Consider the following 25,305-nt stretch of genomic DNA (forward strand, 5'->3'; position numbering starts at 1 on the left):
GAAAGATCCGGCTTGCTTCTTACTAGAGAGACACGGATTGTAAACATAAAGGTGGAGAACTTTCAACACACCTGGCACTGAAGGTATACGAGAAGGAAGTGAATGCACAAACTGAGGAGGTTTGTGTGTGTGTGTGTGTGTGTGTGTGTGTGTGTGTGTGTGTGTGTGTGTGTGTGTGTGTGTGTGTGTGTGTGTGTGTGTGTGTGTGTGTGCAAGGGCGTCAGTTTGTTTTTAGAAGTGGTGGGGACAATAACCATAAGCTTGAGTGTGGTCTGAAAAGTGCTGGGTACCCTTATGTAAGCTATTCATCCATTCAACGCTGCATTACAATATGCTCTACAGTGTATTGTCAGGTGTTGAAATTATTCGAATATTCGAATACTGGTTCGGAAAATTAGTATTTGAAGCTTAAATCAGTATTCGAAGCTTCGTTATTTTTTTTTTCCACGTAGGTGACTTTACCAGAGCGAGGGAGGCAAACTATAAGCGTCAGCGACACCAAGCAGAGAAGCGAGAGAGGTGGAGGAAGAATAGATATCTTGTTTCCCTTTACTTTATAACACAACATTAGCGGGATCTCTGGAGGAAAAGTAATACTTAAAACCTTAGATTAGTTGTTTGTTTACGTTCGCTGTACAGCGCCGCGCCAATCAACTGTGACTGGCTTGCTGCAGAGCGTGAGCGTCTTGGGAATACCCGGTCAATATAATGGATATAATATGGACACATAAGACAATCAATATTCGGTATTTGTTATGGATTTATTGTACAAATTCCCTGAAAAGATGCACGTTATGCGAGAACATATTTATGTCAGGATAGGCCTACCAGGCTCCAAGTCGTCACATATCTCAATCAGACAAAACCAACTATAACCACATTGGCATAGCAATCGCACCGTGTGTAGCTGCTACTAGCTGCAATCTATATATACAACGCATACTAACTGGAGCACCAACCAGAATCAGATCAAAATCGCTTGGGACCGTTGGTAACCTTTGGCCAGGTCATCACGATTCACGAGCAAACAGAACCAGCAGCAAAGTTTACGTAAACCAATTTCTTACCTTATGTGGCCCTCCACATGCAGGCTAGATGACGTATCCATATCGATATCCAGTGTCACAAACATGCTTTTTATAGGAAGCAAAAGGACCGGCTATTTTCTGAATAAAAATGTCAATTTTGGCTGTCTGTCTTGAAACTTCTCCAGTGCGTTCACCCCAAAATGCAACGGGACAACAAGATCCCATACAAAGTGAACGTATAGACGCGTATCGGGCGAGTATTTTTGATTCGTCCGCCACACTTTCGCCGTGCACAGGCAAGCGCGTTCACGAGGATTTGTGCCGCGAAAAATGTCAACTTTGACACGAATTTCGCGTGATGACAGCCAATCAGCGTTCAACAGCGTGGCCACTGAGTGACATGTGTAACGTAACAGCCAATCAGCGTTCAACCGTCAAACTCAGCGCAGTGCAGTCCGGGGTGTACTGCAGCATGGAGGAGAAAGTGATTGTTGCCGTTTGCGACTCTCGGAGCTCTATATAAAATAGTATATAATATAATATAATTGTATATATAATATCACGGCCAAAAGCTCTGTGTGCCTCCGGATGGCCGTAGCGCAGGGAGCTCATAGGGATTGGGCTTCTCGGGAGTCGGGGTTTGTTTACTGGCGTTGCCATGGGTTCCGGTCTTGTGTGTTCCAGCGGTTTATTAGGTAGGCCTATCTAATAAATGATGTCTTCGAGCGCGCCTATCACATGATTTTAGACTCGACGATTTCGGTTGAGTATGTGGGGATTTTAATTGTATTTTATTTTTTTCCCCTTTTTTAAAAGTGGTGGGGACAAAATTCGTTTTTCAAATAGTGGGGGGGACATGTCCACCCCGTCCCCCCCGTAATCGACGCCTATGTGTGTGTGTGTGTGTGGGGGGGGGGGGTATTTGTGCGTGCGTGCGTGTGTACGTGTGTGTGTGTGCGTGTATGTGTGTGCGCGTTTGTGTTTACGTGCGTGTGCGTGTGTTTGCGTGTGTGTGTGTGTGTGACTGAGTGAGTAAAACACATCTCTTAAGATGTGTTTGTCAGGTTTCGGTCTCGCTGAGCGCATCGCGCAAACTCAGCACGTGATAGAGGGGAGAGACTCATTCTGGTCTGGAACCAACAGCCCTCGGTGAACCCGACTCACGAGCCCTCACCGCCGCACTCTGGATCTCATCCCCAAACTTCAACTTCGAACAGGAAACGGTACGTGATGAAGTTTGAGTTTCTATGGATGTAGACCGATCAGTAAGCTGTTAACGTATTGTGGAGGTAGAGGAATACTATATATTAAAGGGTATGTACATTATGGAGTTTAGACAATGTAGGGTATAGATATTATTGGGTATGTTTAATACAAGGTATATATAAAATAGGTTATGTATATTATAGCGTATGTACATTATAGGGTATAGATAATGTAGGGTATAGATAATATAGGCTATGGATATTATAGGGTATATATTGTTGGGTATGAGGTATAGATATTATTGGGTGGTTGAGCTGTTAAGGAGTAGGACTAGATACGTTTTTTACTTCCTCGAGCATGTCGGAAGTGTCTGTTGTTGCTTTTGTTTTATTTATTCATTTATTACTATTCTAACAACATCCATCAATCAATCAATCAATCAATCAATCAATCAATCAATCAATAGAGTATAGATAGTATGACTATATTATAGGGTATGTATATTATAGGTTATATATATTATAGGTATATATATTATAGGATATAGGTAAGATAGGTCAGATATTATAGGGTATATATTATTGCATATAGGTTTTATAGGATATAGATAGGGTATAGATATTATAAGGTATAGATATTAAAGGGTATTGCTATAGGAAATGGACTATAAACAAATATACAATTAAACTAAATTAAACAGGCAGCTCCCAGACATACGTCACCCAAATAGCAGCAACTTTGTGAGATTGTTTGTTTTTTAGTACATTGATTGACGCTTGCCGAAATCTAGGACCAGGATACACGTAGTGCCAGAGAATGATCTGTTAAATAACGTTAGTGGAAACATAAATGTAAATTATAATATGGAGACAGGGTTTTAGTATAGCCTAATACAAAAACACCTCATTGTTGACCACTTCAAATACTAAGGCAAGCATGTTAAATTTTTCGGTTATGGCGAAAAACTAAATGCTCACATTTCACCAAAATTGTACATTTCGAATGTATGATGAATGGGGAAATGAATGGGGCAGCAAACAGTCTAGGTCCAGTGGCGCTAGGCCTCACTGTTGGCCTCGTTGGCTAAACGGCGCCACCTCTGGCTAAACAGCGCAACTGCAACTGTGTTCTAATTAGCCGAAACTATGCGTAGGTCTACGTAAATCTGCTGACCTCGGTCTCTGGTGGTGATGAGCTTTGGTTTCAGTGTACGGTTACTCTTCCTGCTGAAAGGGTTAGCAGGTGAAACTAGATGCAAACTTCATTGCTCATTAGCGCCTTGTCCTACACAACTAATACAGTCAATTTCGGTTTAAATAACCATAGGTACAGTACAGTTTATAAATAACTACACTACAGATGACAGATAATTGATTATAAAAGACAAAATTACAGTTTATAAATAATTTAATACAGATTATGAATACCAACCATACAATAGAGATTAGAATAACCATACTACGGATCATAAAATAATAATTACTAATTTATAAGTGGACACTCCCACTTGTCATTAGTGGGTGGCTGGAATACATCATTCCAGCTTCTCCAAAGTTAAGATTGTTTAGTGGGTTTTCATGTCTCTTTGTGAACAGCTAATATCAATACAACAACTGACACCTTGACTGTTTTTGAGCTACATTTGGAATTTGTTTATCTTCTGACCATGTGTGACTGATCCTCGCCAAATTGTAAAAAGAAAGAAGAGTCCAAATGTAGCTCTTAAACAATCAAGATGCCGTTTTTTGGTATTCAGAATCACTGTGCATATTATTTGAGTGAGTGTAGTTGATATAGTTGTCGAGCATTTTATAGTGAGTGTGTGTGTGTGTGTGTGTGTGTGTGTGTGTGTGTGTGTGTGTGTGTGTGTGTGTGTGTGTGTGTGTGTGTGTGTGGTGTGTGGGTGTGTGTGTGTGTGTGTGCTAGCATATTCATGAAGGAGAGCTAGTGGGTGCAGGTGCAGCCACAGATGAAAGGTCGCAGAGGGACGAAGCGCAAGAACTCTGAATAAATCACCACTTATTTACATTTTATTTGTTAATGCTCTCTCGACACACACACGGACAGACAGACAGACAGACAGACAGACAGACAGACAGACAGACAGACAGACAGACAGACAGACAGACAGACAGACAGACAGACAGACAGACAGACAGACAGACAGACAGACAGACAGACAGACAGAGCCTTAGTACCCTAAAGCCTTTGAACTCTTAGTATCCTCATTCTAGCGTTAGTTAAACATGTATCATCAAACCAATCTATAAAGTGCTACCATGACCTAAACATTTATTTCTTTATCAGTGTATGAGGTGTTAGCATTATCTATGTATTCTTTTATCAGTATATAGCATGCTCGCAATAGCTAACCATGTATTATCTTAGCAGCCACTTGTGTCATGTAACCGGTTATTAAAATCCTGTATGATTGAATTTGCTAACTACTTATTTTTTTTACCCCCATTTAAACATTTGATTAAAGCTCTGAGAGATGGCTGAGGTGATGAGTTCATTGGAGCCAGGAAACGAGGACTTCAGCACCGGAGGAGGGCAGGATCAGCTGGGGGCAAGCTCTGTCAAGGTGGGTCTCTCAGTACCACTACAGCAACGTTCGCTATGGTGCATCACTCTACAGCAACACATGTTCACTACGGTGCATCACTCTACAGCAACACATGTTCACTATGGTGCATCACTCTACAGCAACACATGTTCACTATGGTGCATCACTCTACAGCAACACATGTTCACTACGGTGCATCACTCTACAGCAACATATGTTCACTATGGTGCATCACTCTACAGCAACACATGTTCACTATGGTGCATCACTCTACAGCAACACATGTTCACTACGGTGCATCACTCTACAGCAACACATGTTCACTATGGTGCATCACTCTACAGCAACATATGTTCACTATGGTGCATCACATGTTCACTATGGTGCATCACTCTACAGCAACACATGTTCACTATGGTGCATCACTCTAAAGCAGGGTTCCCCAATTAGTTTTTCCAGAGGGCCAAATTTGGTCAAACATGCCATGCCAAGGGCCGAAATGTCGTTTCATTTTTCTAATTCGCCATTTTTAGGTGCAAATGTAGCTTTAATTATAATTACTGTTTTAGCGATAATGCAGGAGGGCTAGATCAATTAGGTTTAAATAGCATCCAGCTTCGACTGGAGGGCTTCAATCGCTTTGTACATGTCAGAACAGTGTGGTTCTTGCCTTGTAGCTGCAGGTTAAGGGGATTCAGATGAGACATGATGTCACACAAAAAATTAACATCTGCCAACACCTTGGCGTCAGCCCGCCAGAAATTCGTGGGCTTTTGGGCTCTGCAGGCTGGATAAAAATGACACAAGTTCATCACGCAGGTCGCACACCCTCTCCAACACACGGCCTTTACTCAGCCAGCGAACATCGTTGTGCAGCAACAGATCTTTGTGTTCAGCTGACATTTCCTCGGAACCTGCTTTCATAGCTCCAAAACTTTTGTTTTGATTTTTTCCTCTTGATTTAAGATTTCACCAGCCATGTGAATTGCACATTGTTTAATGAACTCTGCATCAGCAAAGGGCTTCTTAGCTTTATCAAGCATCCAGGAAACATGCAATGAAGCAGCTGTTGCGCTCTCTTGTGCCGATGCCGTTTTGCATATGGTTAAAACTGACCGCTCGTATGATGTCAACATGCTTGCAATCTTTTGTTTGCGTTGCTCAGATGTTTCTGGGAAACTTCCATTAAAGCTGACAGCATGCAAATGACATGTTTCTTTCATCAATTTTCAATCCATTGATTTTTGACAAAGTTGTAATTCCCTGGGATGACAGACGGATAGCGGGAAAGTGACAGCATGCGGCGGCTACTCTCTGGCGTGTGACGCTAGTGAAGTTGAAAACGCACGAAGCACGTCATTACGTATACACGCAGTAACGTCAACGGTCAAGTGGATGGTGTGGGCTGAGGGGAAAATATAGCAGACCGCGCGCAAAAAAAAAAAAGTTTTTTTTTTTTTTTTTGGAGATAACATGTGACATGTGGGTCTGCGCGGGCCGGACATTTGGCTCTCGCGGGCCGGATCTGGCCCACGGGCAGCTAATTGGGGTTCACTGCTCTACAGCAACACATGTTCACTACGGTGCATCACTCTACAGCAACACATGTTCACTACGGTGCATCACTCTACAGCAACACATGTTCACTATGGTGCATCACTCTACACTACAGCAACGCATATTCACTATGGTGCATCACATGTTCACTATGGTGCATCACTCTACAGCAACACATGTTCACTACGGTGCATCACTCTACAGCAACACATGTTCACTACGGTGCATCACTCTACAGCAACGCATGTTCACTATGGTGCATCACATGTTCACTATGATGCATCAGATGTACCCCTAACTCTAACCTAACTAGCTCTAACCCTAACAACTAGCCCTAACCCTAACCTAACTAGCTATAACCCTAACAACTAGGTCTAACCTTAACCTTAACCAACTAGCTCTAACCCTAACAACTACCTTCCTGTTGGCCATTGTGTTTTCAATAGATCTGTCTGTAAATATAGTTTGCATCAATTCAGTTTGACCGTGGATCACTGACTTCTCTGCTTCCTCAACTCAACTCCTCTGTAAAAAGAGAGCAACGCTTGAGACACTTCAACACTCAGAGTCTTCATCAGAGTCAGAGGCTCAGGTGAAGGTTGAGCAGTGTCAGGGATTCTGAGCCGGAATCCTGTGTTTTCCGGTGAGGCTCCGATGCTCCGATACCCTCCTGCCAAACCACCCAAAGGATCGGGTTTGAGAGGATACCTGATCGACCCATCACCTGTAGCCCGGTCGCTGTGACCCCAGTGAGGGAGGAGGCTTCCGTCCATCAGTCTAACAGGGATGGAAACGCACTTAGTAGGTGCATTTCCATCCCCCTGATTTTATGCGAACTTTGAAGTATCGAATTAGTAAACGGTGACGGAAACACCAACATTCGCATAAAAATCCTCTAATTCGCAATAAGGTTTATCCGCTCGCTTGAGGTGGTTTTTTGAGAAATGCGAAAGAGAGTAAATTCGCAAAATGGGAGATGGAAACACACTTTTCGAAACAGCTGTGACGTAGCGAACTTTGAACACACAGGACTGACAGTCTTTCAGATTTCCGCATAACGACCGGCCATAGCAACCCTGCCGACATCAACGTGTAAAGTCATCACCCTATTCCGCTCCAACCACTTGATGGAAACGCACCTAATTCAAATTACTTTTTTGCGAACTTTCTAAAGATTCGCATCACCTTTTAGATGGAAACGCAGCTAGTGTCGTGTGTGGAGCCGATAAAGAGCCCGGACCTGAGCGCCACAATAACATGTGACACATCGCGCCGTGGTTCTTGACCTCTGGCAGCGGGGGCGGGGCCAGGGTTAGGGTGAGGGTAGGTGGGCGGGAAGGTTTTGTTCCGACAGCGCCTGACATTTGAAGCTCCGGCTGAAGGTCCTGCTGTGAGGGAGCAGAAGATGTTCTAAAAATAGAAGAGTAAAATATTAATGGGGCGCTGTGGAGGGAGAAGCGCACCACCTTGGGATGGACCAACAGTATATAGCTGACATATACCGTATATATATATATATATATATATATATACATATACATATTTATGTATAATATGCATAGATAATATGTTTATATTATATATAATTTCTAACAAGTTGACTAACAAGGTAGGGCGGTTCATTAAGGTTCATTAAGGAACAGATAGGGGTTAAGAGCTCTTTATGGTTCCACGTTCACGCAACGCAAGGGGGTAACGGACCCCTCGCGTCCTTGCGGACCCTCCTTGCGTCCACTGCAAGGGCCTGGCGTGCGCCTCCCAAAAATTGTAACCTTCCATCGAGGCGACGCAGCAGCGAGGGCTGTGATTGGTCCACTCACTGAAACCCGACGCAGCGGCATAAGCGTTCACGACCGCGTCGAAGCGTCTGCGGGGTCGTTGTGTAGCGGGAACGTGGGGCCATAAACAGCGCTTTAGACAGTACAGAGAGGTCATTAAGGAATAGATAGGGGTTAGACAGTACAGAGACAGGCCATTAAGGAGCAGGTAGGGGTTAGACAGTACAGAGACAGGCCATTGAGGAGCAGGTAGGGGTTAGACAGTACAGAGACAGGCCATTGAGGAGCAGGTAGGGGTTAGACAGTACAGAGACAGGTCATTAAGGAGCAGGTAGGGGTTAGACAGTACAGAGACGGGTCATTGAGGAGCAGGTAGGGGTTAGACAGTACAGAGACAGGTCATTAAGGAGCAGGTAGGGGTTAGACAGTACAGAGACAGGTCATTAAGGAGCAGGTAGGGGTTAGACAGTACAGAGACAGGTCATTAGGAGCAGGTAGGGGTTAGACAGTACAGAGACAGGTCATTAAGGAGCAGGTAGGGGTTAGACAGTACAGAGACAGGTCATTAAGGAGCAGGTAGGGGTTAGACAGTACAGAGACAGGTCATTAGGAGCAGGTAGGGGTTAGACAGTACAGAGACAGGTCATTAAGGAGCAGGTAGGGGTTAGACAGTACAGAGACACGTCATTAAGGAGCAGGTAGGAGTCAAGGAGGAGGGATCCATACATATGTGTCTTCTCACCCTTTCACCACCTACACCTCACCCTTTCACCACCTACACCTCACCCCAGTGAGTTTTGAGTCTCATGCGGAGGCCGGTGAGAGACTCTGCGGTCCTGACATCGGCAGGGAGCTGGTTGGGACTTTGTTGTTCGACCTTTGGTTGCTCTCAGCGATGGCGCTGCCTGGCTCCAGCTGGGGTGATTGAGCGGAGCGCTGTGTGGTCGGACCAGCCCTAACCATGGCCCTGCCATCTACATGGATTATTGATTAGAACCCAACCCATCCACTTGAGTTAAGCACTAGCTGCACCATTAGCCTTTATTGCACTGGCAGCTTAAAGCAACATCAGTCCTGAGTTGGACCACCGTGTGAACACGTCGATGTCCCCCAGATGTTTCCAGGTCCTAATGAGAGGGTCCCCAAGCTGTCCAAGAGACTTCCCTCCATCGTGGTGGAGCCCATGGACTCCTCGGAGGTGGAGAGCGGGGAGCTACGCTGGCCCCCCGTCGAAACACAGGACCCCAGACACACGGCCCCACCCTCCGCCCAGACCCCTCCAGGCCAGACCCCAGGTGAGAGAGGCACACGAGGCACACGAGGGAGGGATGGAGAGATGGGCAGAGGGAAGTCCGTAGGAAATGAGGAAGACATCTGGAGAGGGAGGGAGGGAGGAAGAGAATGGGGGAGACAGAGATGGAGGCAGGGAAGGAGGGGAGGAGGAAGGAGGAAAGCATGGAAGGGAGGGATGTTAGCTGACATGGTGCATTAGTTGCGTTTTCTTCCTGGGGTTGGTTCTGTTTCTGCGGAAAGTTTAGGGTTCTGTAGGGTTCGGGTTCTGTTCCTGGAGTAAGATTAGGCTTCTGTTTCTGGGGTTAGGGTTAGGGTTCTGTTCCTGGGGTGGGTTCTGTTCCTGGGGCTAGGTTAGGGTTAGGGTTCTGTTCCTGGGGCTAGGTTAGGGTTAGGGTTCTGTTCCTGGGGTTAGGGTTCTGTTTCTTGGGTTAGGTTAGGGCTAGGGTTCTGTTCCTGGGGCTAGGTTAGGGTTAGGGTTCTGTTCCTGGGGTTAGGGTTCTGTTTCTTGGGTTAGGTTAGGGCTAGGGTTCTGTTCCTGGGGCTAGGGTTCTGTTCCTGGGGCTAGGTTAGGGTTAGGGTTCTGTTCCTGGGGTTAGGGTTCTGTTCCTGGGGCTAGGTTAGGGTTAGGGTTCTGTTCCTGGGGTTAGGGTTCTGTTTCTTGGGTTAGGTTAGGGTTAGGGTTCTGTTCCTGGGGCTAGGTTAGGGTTAGGGTTCTGTTCCTGGGGTTAGGGTTCTGTTTCTTGGGTTGGGTTAGGGTTCTGTTCCTGGGGCTAGGGTTAGGTTTATGTTCCTGGGGTTTGGTTTCAGCATTCGGAGGTTAGGGTTAAGGTTAGGGTTCTGACTGTGTGTCAGCAGAAGGACCTCTGTCTTCCAGGTGAAGCTGTGGTCGAGGGTCCAGATCCACCCGGGGAAGACCAGCAGGAGACAGACTGATCTCATCAGACCTCGGAGCCCACCCGACCATCAAACACCTAACCCTGATCTCCTCAGACCGTGGAGCCCACCCGACCATCAAACACAACGTGCACACACAAAGCTGTGTTGTAAACGGATCAAATACATCCATAAAACGCACTGTTAGGGCTAGGGGGAAATGCACAGGCGAAGAAAGCTGTTCCTTCCTGGCCGACTCATCGTGCACCACATTTCCATTAATTACTATTTTGAGTTTGATGAGAAGTTTATTTAAATATGGCCAAACTTTCCCCAGTCTGGTGATCTTGCGGTCGACAAAGGCATAAATCTTGCTGTTTGTAGGATCATTTCGCCGTATGTAGTAACTTCACGGGGAATCTGACCCTGGTCCCAGAATCGTGTTCTCATTACCTATGTATGGTCAGCATTACCATGACACTATGCTGATGACCATCGCCGTTACACCAGAGAGCCACTGGGGCCCTGAGTGGGTTAACCTAGGCTAACCCAACTGTGGTGCCGCAGGGTTACGGATAACTTAGGCTAAACTTACCTTAACCTTAGTCCCTCTCCCGTCTGCTGTCCACCATGGGACCTGATTTTGTTAAAAATATGTACGGTAATCAAGGACATATCATTTTTTAATCCAGTTTGAATTCTGTTATTAATTACAAATGAACGTTGTCAATTTTAAAGAGAATTTTGCAAGTCATGAAAGTCGCAGGTTGTTGAAGAACAGTAATGTTACAGTGAGGTGGTGTGAGGCAGATCAGTTGATTGTGTCGCCGTACAAACACACCAAACAACAGCATCTGGGAGCCAGCAGCGTTGAGAGAGAGAAAGTGATGCTGTCACTTTCTCCCTCCGATTTTGGGGTGTGAAGTCATTCTAAATATGTATTTTCACAGACTTAAACTTAGCAGCAAACTGCAATTGTCTTGACTTGCACAACTCTTTTTTAGATGGACAGACTTCAAGACTTCTTCAAGTGTATTTCATGGCACAATTCCGCAGGGACACACATTAGGACATGGTGAGCTGATGAATCTAATTCAGTGGTCACTCATTGGTTAATGTCAACCCTATCTACCCCCCATCCTCCTCCTCACTCCCAGTGGCCTCCCTCCCCACACGTGGTGACCGAGCCCAGTGAAGGTCTGCGTTCCACCACAACAGCCATGTGTGCCAACCGCAGGAGATCTCCAAACCACATGTGGTTTAGAAACCATTTTCAACGTGTAATAATGAGATGTTTTAAAGGGATACTACACAGTTATGAGGCTATACATATCTTGTCAGTGCATTTCCGTACCAGTATGTCTACAGTGTTATATGTATTATTGTCAAAGTGAATGTCTTTATTTGAGCTGTTTCTCGAAATCTATGAGCAATAATTCTAGACAGAATAGACGTAGAGTTGTATTTCAATGTAAAACCTTTGACAGATATTTGTATTTATTTATTTATTTAACGATTAAATGCTTTGATTATTATATAAATATAAATATTCTCAAAATCCTAATACCATGTTATGATTTTTTTTTTCAGTTTTGAGATTGAACCAATTTCTCTACAGGTAAAATTCTCCACACTTTATCTGTACAGCAATTATGAACAACATACTTAGAAATAACATCCATAGATCAGGAAGGTGTAGAAAGAAGGCAGGAAGGTGTAGCAGGAAGGTGTAGCAGGAGGCAATATGGAGCAGGAAGGGTTAACAGGAAGGAGGGTGTGGCAGGAAGGAGGGTGGGGCAGGAGGGAACCATAGGGCAGGTATGGACTCGGGCACCCACTACGATCCAGATGAATGACTCAGTAATACAGAAACATAGTGATGACTATATGGCTGTCTTTTAACACTATGGATGCAATAAGAGGTTAAACAGTGGTTCGTAGCTCCGGTACGTCCTCTATCCCACGTTTCTCTATGATACTTATATTATTTTATATCTAAGTATTTATATGGTAGCGCTTAAAGAAGTTGCCTTGGTTATTTTATGAATTTGTGAACTCCAAGGATACAGCGTGTTTTTGTTCCATCTCCGTTGCTGAATTAACTTGCATAGATTATGTCAGCTAAATGAAAGTGATGTGATGGTGAGAGAAGGGAGGGGGAGAGAGTGAGGGAGAGGGAGAGGGAGAGGGAGAGGGAGAGGGAGGGGGAGGGATGAGGTTGGTTTTGATGATGTTGAAGTGTCGACCACTTTCATCTCCTCACATGCAGGCTTCAAACGGGTCCTCTAACTTGATAGAGAGAGAGAGAGAGAGAGAGAGAGAGAGAGAGAGAGAGAGAGAGAGAGAGAGAGAGAGAGAGAGAGAGAGAGAGAGAGAGAGAGAGAGAGAGAGAGAGAGAGAGAGAGAGAGAGAGAGAGAGAGAGAGAGAGAGAGAGAGAGAGAGAGAGAGCGAGCGAGCGCTAAGTAGATGCTCCAGGGTGGTCGACTCAACCAGCCGCCCCCTGTGTGGAGGGGGGTCACTGGGATCAATAGCAGCAGAGCCAGGCTGTTGGTCTGGGCGTAGCGTGGGTAGCTAGCAGGCTAACACCCCTTAGAGGTGATACTGCTTTACAATCTAATATAATATATAATCAAATACTATACCAGGAAATAATATTTAATCAAACACACTCAAATAATATAGAAGGAAATGCACTTAAATACTGTAAAATCAAATAATGTACATTCAATGTTTATTTAGAAATGTATTTGTATCCAATGAAATACTATATACTGTACAGTAAAATATTATAAAATCAAATAATATAAAATCAAATCCAATACCTATATAACACTAGATACAAAACGATTAAACATAGATTATATAGAAATTTGATTCTCTCTTTAATACATATATATATTTTTACTCAATAAAACACAATGAAATATAGATGATTTAGACCCTGGACTCTCTCTATAATACATGTATATATATTTTTTGATTTAAAAGGTGTCGGACATCGCCTCCCACTGGAAGAGATGCACAACAGCACCCATAGGGCGACCCCACAGTGTGCTCCAGGTGTTGTAGGCCTACAGGGCAGAACACTGACCAGAGTTTTTCACGACAAAAAGCACTGTTTTGGTGCAAGACTAGTATTGAGCCGCTAGACACACGGTCCTTACTAGTTTGTTGTGCATTTAAATCACTTCTAGGAAGGTAACCAGCATAGTGGTGTTTACTGATTAACTATTTAACTCCTCCTCTGATATACGTGCAGGTCCGAAGGGGATCGTGTTCTTATCATAGACTTGTTTTGTATGAAAAAAATAAAAGATTTCTCAACATAGCAGGGATCGCTCCACCCTGCGGTGTGACCTCGTAAAGGTGAGGAGGTAAGGAGGGTGAAGAGAGTGAAAGCAGGTTGGTCGACCAGTTCGCTGCACGAAGGGCTTTGGAAACCTCGGCTCTACTTACTGGGTTGTCACACAAGTAAGTCGATTGTATCTAAAACCGTATTTATGTCCATGTGTGAGGTCTACATTGTAAATGCCTACATTGAATGCGCGGTGATATGGTATCTGAAAAAGTTTGAGTTTCACTTTGCGTAGGCCTAACTGTGTTTTTATCGTTGAAGCGAAGCAACAGTATTTCGCCCTGTGATTGGCACCGTGAATTGTAAAGCGTAGGCCTACGCTTTTTACTATTTTTTCCTTTTTACTCAAAACAATTCAACTCGAAAGCGGACCGGTGAACTTCCTAATCCTCTAACTGTACTTTCGTCTTACCTGCTCACCTGGGGGCGTGGCTCCGGGTGGACGTAGAGGAACTCTGTGTTCTGTTCACATTGTTCGCGTTCAAAGTAAATGTTTTTATCATTGAAAAATTGAAACAAATGTATCGCGTTACCTCAGAAACTGTTTCCAGAATGAGTATGAACTGTGATGTTCAAAATATTTGCAGTTGTTGGTGATTGAAATCACTAGGGAAACACTGTCACTTGAACTTATGTAAACATTCGTTGATTGGAATATTAAATGTTAGGCTGTTCGGTGGGTTCCTCAGATCAAACGTTGTGAAGATGGAGGGTTCTGGAGTGGGAGAAGGTCCCCCCGCATCCTCCGGCCCTGACCTGAGTCTGAATAGTCCTCCCCCGAAGTCGTTTGGCCGTAAGATCCGTCCAAGTTTAATTTTAATGAAAACATTGGCAGACCAGACCAAACTACATTGTATGATATACTGTTCAACTGTGAAAAATGTTAACTTATATATTTAAAAGTTATATATTTTTGCATATATTTACGTATATTTTTATTGTTTGCCTAATAAGGAGCATTAATAATTAGTTTTTTGCTGTGGTAACTGACATTGAGCTGATCTATTTGGTCTTTTATCAAGAATAACATAGTTAAACCTCTTCATGCATTCCTTGCTGTAAACTACGGGGAAAAGCGAAGGAGGCCACACAGGTTGGACCTGAGTGACCAGCTTGTCCTTGTTATCCAGCTCAGATCCTTTGTGTATAAAACGTACATGCAGATAAGTCAGTTGGACTTTCCCAGAATGCTTTCTGTTTCTCAGGCTTGAGTGGCGGTTCTAGCATGACGTCCCCTTTGAGGACCAGCAGTGGATTGTTCCAGAAGAAGGAAGATGGCGGGACTGGGGAGACGCAGGGCAACGGACTCCGACGTTCTAAAACACAACCAGGTAAGATATTCTAGAAAAAACTTGAGTGCATTCATGTAACGTTCTCGAACACTCCAGTATAACGTTCTGGAACAATAGTATAACGTTGTATAACACTAGTATAAAGTTGTGGAACTCACTGTGGGATGAATATGAGAATGAAGGATGAATGATAAATGAATGATAAAGTAACTGGTGGATGACGGTGTTGCGTAGAGATGGCGTCCCCCGATGGGTTGTTCAGCCTTCGTTCGATACGCCGCAGCCTGCGGATGAGCAAGAAAGACAAAGACAAGGAGCAGAAGAAGGAGAAGGAGCGAGGAGAGAAGGTGCCAGAGGAGGAGGAGGAGATGGAGAAGAAGGAGGAGGTGATGGACAAAAGGGAGGAGGTATCCGAGTTCTACACACTTCCCGAGGTCCTTTCTACCCCCCTGTCAGGTACGGTTATAAAGGTGTTCGACTTGTTAGGTACGGTTCTAAAGGTGTTCTTCCTGTTAGGTACGGTTCTAAAGGTGTTCGACTTGTTAGGTACGGTTCTAAAGGTGTTCTTCTTGTTAGGTACGGTTCTAAAGGTGTTCTTCCTGTTAGGTACGGTTCTAAAGGTGTTCTTCCTGTTAGGTACGGTTCTAAAGGCTTTCTTCCTGTTAGGTACGGTTCTAAAGGTGTTCTTCCTGTTAGGTACGGTTCTAAAGGTGTTCTTCCTGTTAGGTACGGTTCTAAAGGTGTTCTTCCTGTTAGGTACGGTTCTAAAGGTGTTCTTCCTGTTAGGTACGGTTCTAAAGGTGTTCTTCCTGTTAGGTACGGTTCTAAAGGTGTTCTTCTTGTTAGATACAGTTCTAAAGGTGTCCTTCTTTGGCTAATAGTTATCTAATAATACTGTTGAAAGACAATTAGATAACTAAGCCTAACCCATTGCTAAATATTGCTAAAGCAAATCCAAATTCCAGTTTCCAGAGGAGAGACTAGACCCACTGAATGGTGTTGGTGTGGTAGCAAAGAGCTTGAACTATGTTGTTTGTATATACAACTCATGTTCAGACCTGTTTAGCCAACAACAGCTGACAGTAAGTGAAAGTCTCCGTTTATAAGTCCTTCCCTAGACACCCCCCTCTACTAAACCTGTATGGAATGTCATAGGGGAACTGATGAACAGATTAAATAAACCTGAGAGAACATGCTGGTTTTCTTTAGTTCATATTCTCTCTTTCTCTCCTTCTCTTCTGCCCATCTCCTCCCATCTTCTCCTCTCCTCCTTTCTGCTCCTCTCTCCTCCTTCTTCCCCCTCTCTTCTCTCATCTGCTCCTCTTCTTCCTTTCTTTTCACTCCTTGTCTGCCCCTTCCCTCCTCCCATTGCCTTTCTCCTCCTGCTCCTCTCTGCTCCTATCTGCCTCTTCTCCTCTCCGCTCTTCCTCTCCTCTCGGATTCTTCACACCTCCTCTTCTGTCCTCCTTTCTGCTCCTCTTTCCTCTTGCTTCATCACTCCTACTCTCTCCCTCTCTTCATCACTCCTCCTCTCTCCCTTCCTCCTCTCCCCTCTACCTCTCCTCCTCCCTGCACCCCACCCTCCTCTCGGCTCCTCTGCTCCTCCCAGTGATGGAGATCAACAGGCTGATCGAGGGGGAGATCCTGGAGGAGGCCCATCTGAACCTCCTGTCTCTGCGGCAGGACTTCCAGGAGGCTCAGGGTCGGGGTTCGGAGGGCTCCATGGAGCTCTGCAGGAAGGAGAAGGACCTGCACCTCCTCTACCGGGCGCTCAGGGACAAGCTGAAGACCGTTGTGCGCGACGCCAGCGACCCGCACCTCCTGCTGGCCGCGGCCCGCATCGTGCAGGAGGAGGAGCGGCGGGAGGGGCAGCCGGGGGGGCTGGGGGCGCCGGGGGGCTGGAGGGGGGTATGGAGGGAGGCGGTGGGGGAGGGGGTCCACGCCCTGGTGGCCGGCGTCCCCCTGGACGGCCCGGAGCAGGAGCCCGCCTGGTTGGGGGTGCACCTGGGCCTGCTGGGTCAGGCCCTCGTGCAGCACCTGGAGAAGGTGAAGAGGGACCTGCGGTGGGCCTACCCGCCCAGCTTCCAGGTGTTCAGCGCCTACGTCGGGGCGCAGCGCCTGGAGGTGGGGCAGCACGTCACCAAGCTGCAGCCCCAGGTGAAGGAGCTGAAGGATCTCTACGCCCTGCTGGACTGGATCCTGAACGCCTACCAGAGGTACGGCCACTCCCCCCCTTAAGGAGGTTGAACCCTACAGACAGACAGGAGGTCGAACCCTACAGACAGAGAGGAGGTCTAACCCTACAGACAGACAGGAGGTCGAACCCTTCAGACAGACAGGAGGTCGAACCCTACAGACAGACAGGAGGTCGAACCCTACAATCAGACAGGAGGTCGAACCCTACCGACAGACAGGAGGTCGAACCCTACAGACAGACAGGAGGTCGAACCCTACAGACAGACAGGAGGTCTAACCCTACTACAGACAGACAGGAGGTCTAACCCTACAGACAGACAGGAGGTCGAACCCTACAGACAGACAGGAGGTCGAACCCTACAGGCAGACAGGAGGTCGAACCCTACACAGACAGACAGGAGGTCGAACCCTACAGACAGACAGGAGGTCGAACCCTACAGACAGACAGGAGGTCGAACCCTACAGACAGACAGGAGGTCGAACCCTACAGACAGACAGGAGGTCTAACCCTACAGACAGACAGGAGGTCGAACCCTACAGACAGACAGGAGGTCTAACCCTACAGACAGACAGGAGGTCGACCCTACAGACAGGAGGTCTAACCCTACAGACAGACAGGAGGTCGAACCCTACAGACAGACAGGAGATCGAACCCTACAGACAGACAGGAGGTCGAACCCTACTACAGACAGACAGGAGGTCGAACCCTACTACAGACAGACAGGAGGTCTAACCCTACTACAGACAGACAGGAGGTCTAACCCTACAGACAGACAGGAGGTCGAACCCTACAGACAGACAGGAGGTCGAACCCTACAGACAGACAGGAGGTCGAACCCTACACAGACAGACAGGAGGTCGAACCCTACAGACAGACAGGAGGTCGAACCCTACAGACAGACAGGAGGTCGAACCCTACAGACAGACAGGAGGTCGAACCCTACACAGACAGACAGGAGGTCGAACCCTACAGACAGACAGGAGGTCGAACCCTACAGACAGACAGGAGGTCTAACCCTACAGACAGACAGGAGGTCGAACCCTACAGACAGACAGGAGGTCTAACCCTACAGACAGACAGACGGTCTAACCCTAGCGTTGGGGGCAAACATGGCAGTGCTTTTCTTTTGAAAAACCTCCTTCTTCCTCCCTTTCAGTGAGAAAATCATGGGTAGCCCGTGCCTCCATCCAGAGATGAAGTCTGAGTCCATGGAGCTGATCCTGGATGAGGCCTTCCTCGATCAGCTCAGAGACCAGTACTGCAGCCGGCTCCAGGTGGGCTCTGATCTTTTTAGTACTGCGGTTGTCCTCCAGGGGGCAGCATGGCTTTGCTTTTCTCCTGTTAGTCATTTAGCACAGTTGGATTCTGGACCCAAAACAAGTCCGCTAAAAACAAGTCCGTTTATGAGATTCTCTCAGACGCTGGGGCCTTAAGGGGTTTCTTAAGGACAGGAAGCGATTCCGATGCCACTGTGTTGCTAGGTATCGTAAATCAAATCCCACACGCAGTGGGATTTGATTTAGTGATCAGTTAACTCCTACTGACAGTCAATTTCAAATGAAAGTTTATTTCTACTGACCAATCTACTTGCATTGCAAGTCGATCTAGATAAAAACTGTCTGTTAAATGCCCTGAATATAAAATACACTAGTTATTAACAAGCCTTATTATCTTATTGCTTTGGATAAAAGTGTCTGATAAATAAAAGTGTTCTCCATTTAACGTGACTCCATGCTGGAAGAATATAAATAACAGATTCATTAAAGTAAGTTATAGTTCTGACGTATACATGTTATCATATATGTATTCCATATTTTTCTGTTACCACTGTCCATTAGATCGACCTGAGATTCTCCCTTGAGAAAATTATAGAAATGGAAAAAGAGTTCTGGACGGAGGAGAAGTCCTACGAACTGGAAGAGGGATGCCTCAGTTCTCCGAGTGAACTGGACATCCGGACGGTAGGCTGCTCATCAAACCCAGCAGCAGCAGCATGTTGTTGTGCTAGCCTAGGGTTAACTCCCTCTGCCCCTTTCAGAGAGTCCAGGGGATAGTCACCTGGGCCGGACGACTGGACGCCCATCTGGAGCTGAAGGCCATCCGCTCTTGTTGTGAAGAGCTGAAACTATTTCCCAAGAGGTAAAACGGCCAGCAATTGAAATACTGTTTATTTGTGTCGTTGTTATTAACAGAATAATGATTAGGTAATCAACAAGAAAACGGATAGAAGAGACGCAAAACAAACACAAACACAAACACTGTTGTTGCGAAGCACATTTCACACGTGTGGAAGTGAAAGAAGTGAGTTGAGCCGTCGCGTGGAAAAGAGGAAGATGTCAGAAAAGGGATGTTACACTGGAAACATGTAACAAATATTGCATATATTGAACACCTGACGATAAAATCCACACAGACTTTCCATTATGTCACAAACAGACGGGTCAGACAGAACAGAGAGGTCGTTAAGAAGGAGGTAGGGGTTAGACCAGTGGTTCCCCCCCCCCTCTGGCGCCCCCCCCCCCCTCTGGCGCCCCCCCCCCCCACCCCAAATAAACACAATTAAATAAACTAACAACCCCACTCACACTCGTGTTATATTGCTTAAAGGTGTCATTGCATCGTTTTTCATTGATTTTGCGGTGGTCACTAATAGCAATGAATGCCCTCTGAGTCGGTTTTGGTGAAAATAAATCTTAATAAATATGAATGAATATTCATGACATGCAAATGTCTCACCTCTGATTAGCTAACAGCACTGTCCCATTACTGTAATAAATGAGAGAGAGAGAGAGAGAGAGAGAGAGAGAGAGAGAGAGAGAGAGAGAGAGAGAGAGAGAGAGAGAGAGAGAGAGAGAGAGAGAGAGAGAGAGAGAGAGAGAGAGAGAGAGAGAGAGAGAGAGAGAGAGAGAGAGAGAGAGAGAGAGAGAGAGAGAGAGAGCGAGCACACACCCCCCAAAGATCACGGTGGCAGCCAGCGCCATGATAACTGTTGCCATAGTTACGCATCAGTGGTCGCAGGCTGAAGAAGTGTCTCTATCTATTGGCCAAGAAAGAAGAGTTGAGGAAGAAATGGTTGGATTGAACATTCATTCACCGTGACCGCGGGGCGGGCACTCCCGCGACTCCTGGCTGGAGTCGCGGCTGGAGCTCAAGAAGAGCTCCAGAGAGCAACCCCAGAGCCCAGGAGTCTAGCAGCCTGGTTTGGTTCTGAAACCTGTCTGTGTGCTCAGCCTTATCTGCTGCCGTGTTTCCTGTGCAGGTTCGAGGAGGCGTTGATGAGCTGCTGTAGCTCGGCTGAGGTTAATACTTTGACTCCCGAACTCAGGGCCATGTACCTAATCACCTCCATCAACACCTTCATCCTCGTCAAGTAGGCACCACCTGCACCACCTACACCACCAGTCTCACCACCTACACCACCAGTCTCACCACCTACACCATCAGTCTCACCCCCTACACCATCAGTCTCACTACCAATACAAACAGCCTAACCACACTACCACAGTAAGCACAACATACACCATCAGTCAAACCTCCTACGCCATCAGTCTCACCACCTACGCCATCAGTCTCACCACCTACGCCATCAGTCTCACTACCTACGCCATCAGTCTCACCACCTACACCATCAGTCTCACCACCTACGCCATCAGTCTCACCACCTACACCATCAGCCTCACCACCTACGCCATCAGTCTCACCACCTACACCATCAGTCTCACCACCTCCACAACCTGCAACACCAGATAAACCATACCACTACAGTAAGCAACACATACACCACCAGCTTCACACTACAGTAAGTCACTCCGCTTCCTGTAAACCAGGCTGCGCTCTGCTGGGACTTGCTCAATCGTTGCAGGCCACCTGCCAACCTGCTAACCTGCTAACCTGCTAACCTGCCAACGGCCTCAGATAACCCTTTCAATACCAAGCCCTACCCTGAACAGAGACTAACTAACACTGAACATAGACTAACTAACCCTGAACAGAGACTAACTAACCCTGAACAGAGACTAACTAACCCTGAACAGAGACTAACTAACCCTGAACAGAGACTAACTAACCCTGAACAGAGACTAACTAACCATCAACAGAGACTAACTAACCCTCAACAGAGACTAACTAACCCTCAACAGAGACTAACTAACCATCAACAGAGACTAACTAACCCTCAACAGAGACTAACTAACCCTGAACAGAGAATAACTAACCCTGAAAAGAGACTAACTAACCCTGAACAGAGACTAACTAACCCTGAACAGAGGCTAACTAACCCTGAACAGAGACTAACTAACCCTGAACAGAGACTAACTAACCCTGAACAGAGACGTAGGGTGCACTCACACTAGGCCATCTGGCCGTGGCCGTTGGCCGTTTTCACACCTAACCGTGCTAAAATGGCCCCATTGTTCTCTGGCCTGCACTCACACTAGGCCATCTGGCCGTGGCCGGTGGCCGTCGCAACTGTGGCCTGGCCATGGTAGGCTCTTGTACATACGTCATCACATCGTAAGTAATACGTCATCACATCGTAAGTAACACGTCATCGGCAAGCGTCCGCTGCATGGACCATAATAAAGACTGCCGCCAGTCAGAGTTCTAACAACAATGGACAACAACACAGAGAACACAGTTCGCACTTTGCTGAGTCTGTTGCTTATTTGGATATATGTTTACCGTTTAATGGGAAAGAAGGCTCGTCGCCTTTATTATGTCCGTGGTCGTCGCATTGACTATACGTCATCCAGCTCAGGTTGCGTAGCCGTGCGTGTGCGCGTGTCGGCTCATTAGCATCTGTACCGTAGCGGCCCGTACCGTAGCAGCACACCTCTCCCAAGTGGCCAAATTGGCCTGGCCTGGCTAGACTCACACTCACACTGGCAGATTTGAGCACGGTTAGGTGTGAAAACGGCCACGGCCACGGCCAGATGGCCTAGTGTGAGTGCACCCTAACTAACCCTGAACAGAGACTAACTAACCCTGAACAGATAGCAGTTTAATCCCATGACCAGGCGTGGTCACCCTAATGGTTTGTTAACAGCGGGTCACTTGTTGAATTGATTTATAGATTGTTTGATTGTTTTATCCAATATTATATCACACTTCATATTATCCAGGATGTGACAGCAGCTGTTCTCTGCTGGTCCCTCAGGCAGCACATGGAGCAGCACCGCGCTAGCTGTCCCGAGCCCGTCGCCGACTTCAGCCAGGAGGTGGACCTCCTGCTGGGGAGGCTGGCCCTCCGCCTGGAGGACCAGTACAAGGACGACATCGAGGTGGAGATGAACCCGAGCTCCGACCCTTTACCCTGACCCTAACCCTAACCCCAACCCCTTTACCCTGACCCTAACCCTAACCCCAACCCTTTACCCTGACCCTTTACCCTAACCCTTTACCCTAACCCTAACCCTTTACCCTTCACCCTAACCCTCCGCCTGGAGGACCAGTACAAGGACGACATCGAGGTGGGGATTAACCCTAGCTCTGACCCTTTACCCTGACCCTAACCCTTTACCCTGACCCCTTAACCTAACCCTTTACCCTAACCCTAACCCTTCACCCTAACCCTTAACCCTTATCCTAGCCTCATAAATCAGATTTAAGATGAAGTATCCAAAATCGGTGAGCAGACTATCTTAAGTCTGGGACAACATTAGGGTTGACCTGTCCGACCAATGAGAACCCTTCCCCCTAAACCCTAAGACCTCTGCGATGTTTCAGCCCTACATGAGGAGGATGATGACCAGGAAGTGGCTGACCAAAGATGAAGACTTCAAGAGGCTTCAGAGTCAGACGGAGCTGCTCTCAAGGCAGTGCTCCCAGATGAGGCTTCCCACTGTCCAGGTGAGGGTAACACCACCACGACAACTACACCACCACTATACTACAACGACACCACCTCTACCACACTACACCAGCACTACAACTACACCACCACTACAACTACTCCACCACTACTACACTACAGCTCTCAGAGCAGTGCTTCCAGATGAGACCTCCCACTGTCCAGGTGTGGTCATTGCTGGATAAAACACAGTAAGTAGGACTTGGGGTCAGCTTAGCTCAGGAGGTAGAGCATGTTGACTTGTAACTAGATGGTTGCTAGTTGGATCCCCGGCTCCTCCTAGCCGAGTCTCGAGGTGTCCCTGAGCGAGACACCTCACCCTGACTGCTCCTGACGAGCTGGCTGTCGCCCTGCATGGCTGTCTCCATGGTGGCTGTAAGTCATTTTAGATAAAAGCGTCCGCTAAAGGCCATAAATGTACTTGGCTTGAGGCCACAGCAACCAGATCAGGAGGAACAGCGCTGATGTCCTCAAGGAGGCGACCGTCCCTTCCTGTTTCCTCGGCCTCGCTCTGCTGCACACGACTCATGTACTTCCCACCTTTTCACCGGCCAACTGGAACGTCCAGTGAATTGACATTCTGACCCGTTGTTGTCTTTAAGAGAGGAGCGTCGCTGGTTATACATGACAGGACGTGGTGGATGGCGCCGGTTTGACCCCGTGGGTCAGGTGACCATGTTGATCTTCCTGTTGTTGGGATGTTTCGCTAGGGGCTGGTGGACCGACTGCACCACCACGCGGCGAAGGACTACATCTCCCAGCTCATGAAGAACTCCTACTCCTGTAAGAACAGGAAGCATCAGAAGGGGGCGGAGAAGCTGCGGCGGCAGTGGGAGGAGCTCAGCAAACTGTTTATCGACATGGTAACAGCACGCTATGCTAACCGCAGCTACACCACCATACACTAAACTACCACTAGGACAACCCTACCCCACGACGTTACACAACGCTACAATATACCCACCGTACACTGCCCTGCAACCACACCACCACTACGAATATCCAACTACACTGCCACTACTACACTACCACTACACCACCACTACTATACTACAACTACACCACCACTACTATACTACAACTACACTACCACTACTATACTACAACTACACCACCGCTACATCTACACCATCACTACTACACTACAACTACACCACAACTACTAAATTACACTTCAACTGTACTACACTACGCTACTTCCAATTTTTTTATTTATTAGAATTCCACACATGAGTGGCTCCGACCCCTGGGAGACCATCTCAGTGAGATCATCGGACAAGTGGACAAGAAGGACATCAAGAACCACCTCCAGCCCCTGGTGGAGCAGTACCCGGACATGAGGTGAGGCCTGGTCAGAGCTCAGTAACCAGACCTGAGGCAGGGTCAGAGGTCAGAGGTCAGTAACCAGACCTGAGGCAGGGTCAGAGGTCAGAGCTCAGTAACCAGACCTGAGGCAGGGTCAGAGGTCAGAGGTCAGTACCCGGACATGAGGTGAGGCCTGGTCAGAGCTCAGTAACCAGACCTGAGGCAGGGTCAGAGGTCAGAGGTCAGTAACCAGACCTGAGGCAGGGTCAGAGGTCAGAGGTCAGTACCCGGACCTGAGGTGAGGCCACAAACGAACCCAAATCAGCTCCATATCTCCATGGAGACGACCGGTTCATGTATAGGATCATACCTGTAGTCGAGGTTAGGGATATTACACCGGACATATGACTTCTGTTGGTCTTCAGTTGGTTCTAACTGGTTCTTCCTGGTTCCCAGGGAGAAGCACCTGGCCGCCGTCCTCTACTTCCGCGGTCTGATTCGGGGCCGTGAGCGGCAGGCCGTTCTCCGGCGCTTCTCCGAGCTCCAGAAGGAGGCTGCCCCCCGGCCGGCCGGGGCCAGCAGCCAGAGGCTGTTCAGAGACATCCAGCCGGCAGGGAACCCAGGCTGGACGCTGCCCTTAGGCTGCCTGGGCTTCGGTCCCAGCTAGCCCCCAACCAGCCCCCACCCAGACCCCCAACCAGACCCCCAACCAGCCCCCAACCAGACCCCCAACCAGCCCCCACCCAGACCCCCAACCAGCCCCCACCCAGACCCCCAACCAACCCCCACCCAGACCCCCACCCAGACCCAGAACCAGCCCCCACCCAGACCCCCACCCAGACCCAGAACCAGCCCCCACCCAGACCCCCAACCAGCCCCCACCCAGACCCCCAACCAGCCCCCACCCAGACCCCCAACCAGCCCCCACCCAGACCCCCAACCAGCCCCCACCCAGACCCCCAACCAGACCCCCAACCAGCCCCCACCCAGACCCCCAACCAGCCCG

The 25,305-nt window shown here is 47.4% G+C and overlaps 1 protein-coding gene across 1 annotated transcript; it reads left to right on the forward strand.

The window, feature by feature from the left end:
* The first annotated feature begins 13,333 nt into the window (after positions 1–13,333).
* On the forward strand, positions 13,334–24,966 carry LOC130382194 (exocyst complex component 3-like protein 4). The gene is made up of 14 exons (XM_056589802.1): positions 13,334–13,773; positions 14,347–14,450; positions 14,863–14,988; positions 15,184–15,405; positions 16,559–17,165; positions 18,303–18,420; positions 18,985–19,107; positions 19,185–19,285; positions 20,406–20,516; positions 22,302–22,425; positions 22,871–22,993; positions 23,705–23,857; positions 24,214–24,335; positions 24,756–24,966. The coding sequence occupies exons 2-14, from the start codon at positions 14,363–14,365 to the stop codon at positions 24,964–24,966; spliced, it is 2,229 nt and encodes a 742-aa protein (XP_056445777.1). The 5' UTR covers positions 13,334–13,773; positions 14,347–14,362.
* Positions 24,967–25,305: the final 339 nt, after the last annotated feature.

This window comes from Gadus chalcogrammus, chromosome 5 (assembly GCF_026213295.1).
Source record: "Gadus chalcogrammus isolate NIFS_2021 chromosome 5, NIFS_Gcha_1.0, whole genome shotgun sequence".
In the NCBI taxonomy this organism is placed as follows: domain Eukaryota; kingdom Metazoa; phylum Chordata; class Actinopteri; order Gadiformes; family Gadidae; genus Gadus; species Gadus chalcogrammus.

Excerpts from the sequence above, each read along its gene's own strand:
- LOC130382194 (XM_056589802.1), top strand. The coding sequence starts at position 14,363 with ATGGAGGGTTCTGGAGTGGGAGAAGGTCCCCCCGCATCCTCCGGCCCT. Across the intron at positions 22,426-22,870 it reads AGTACAAGGACGACATCGAG|CCCTACATGAGGAGGATGAT; the intron begins GTGGAGATGAAC and ends GCGATGTTTCAG. Across the intron at positions 23,858-24,213 it reads GCAAACTGTTTATCGACATG|AATTCCACACATGAGTGGCT; the intron begins GTAACAGCACGC and ends TTTATTTATTAG.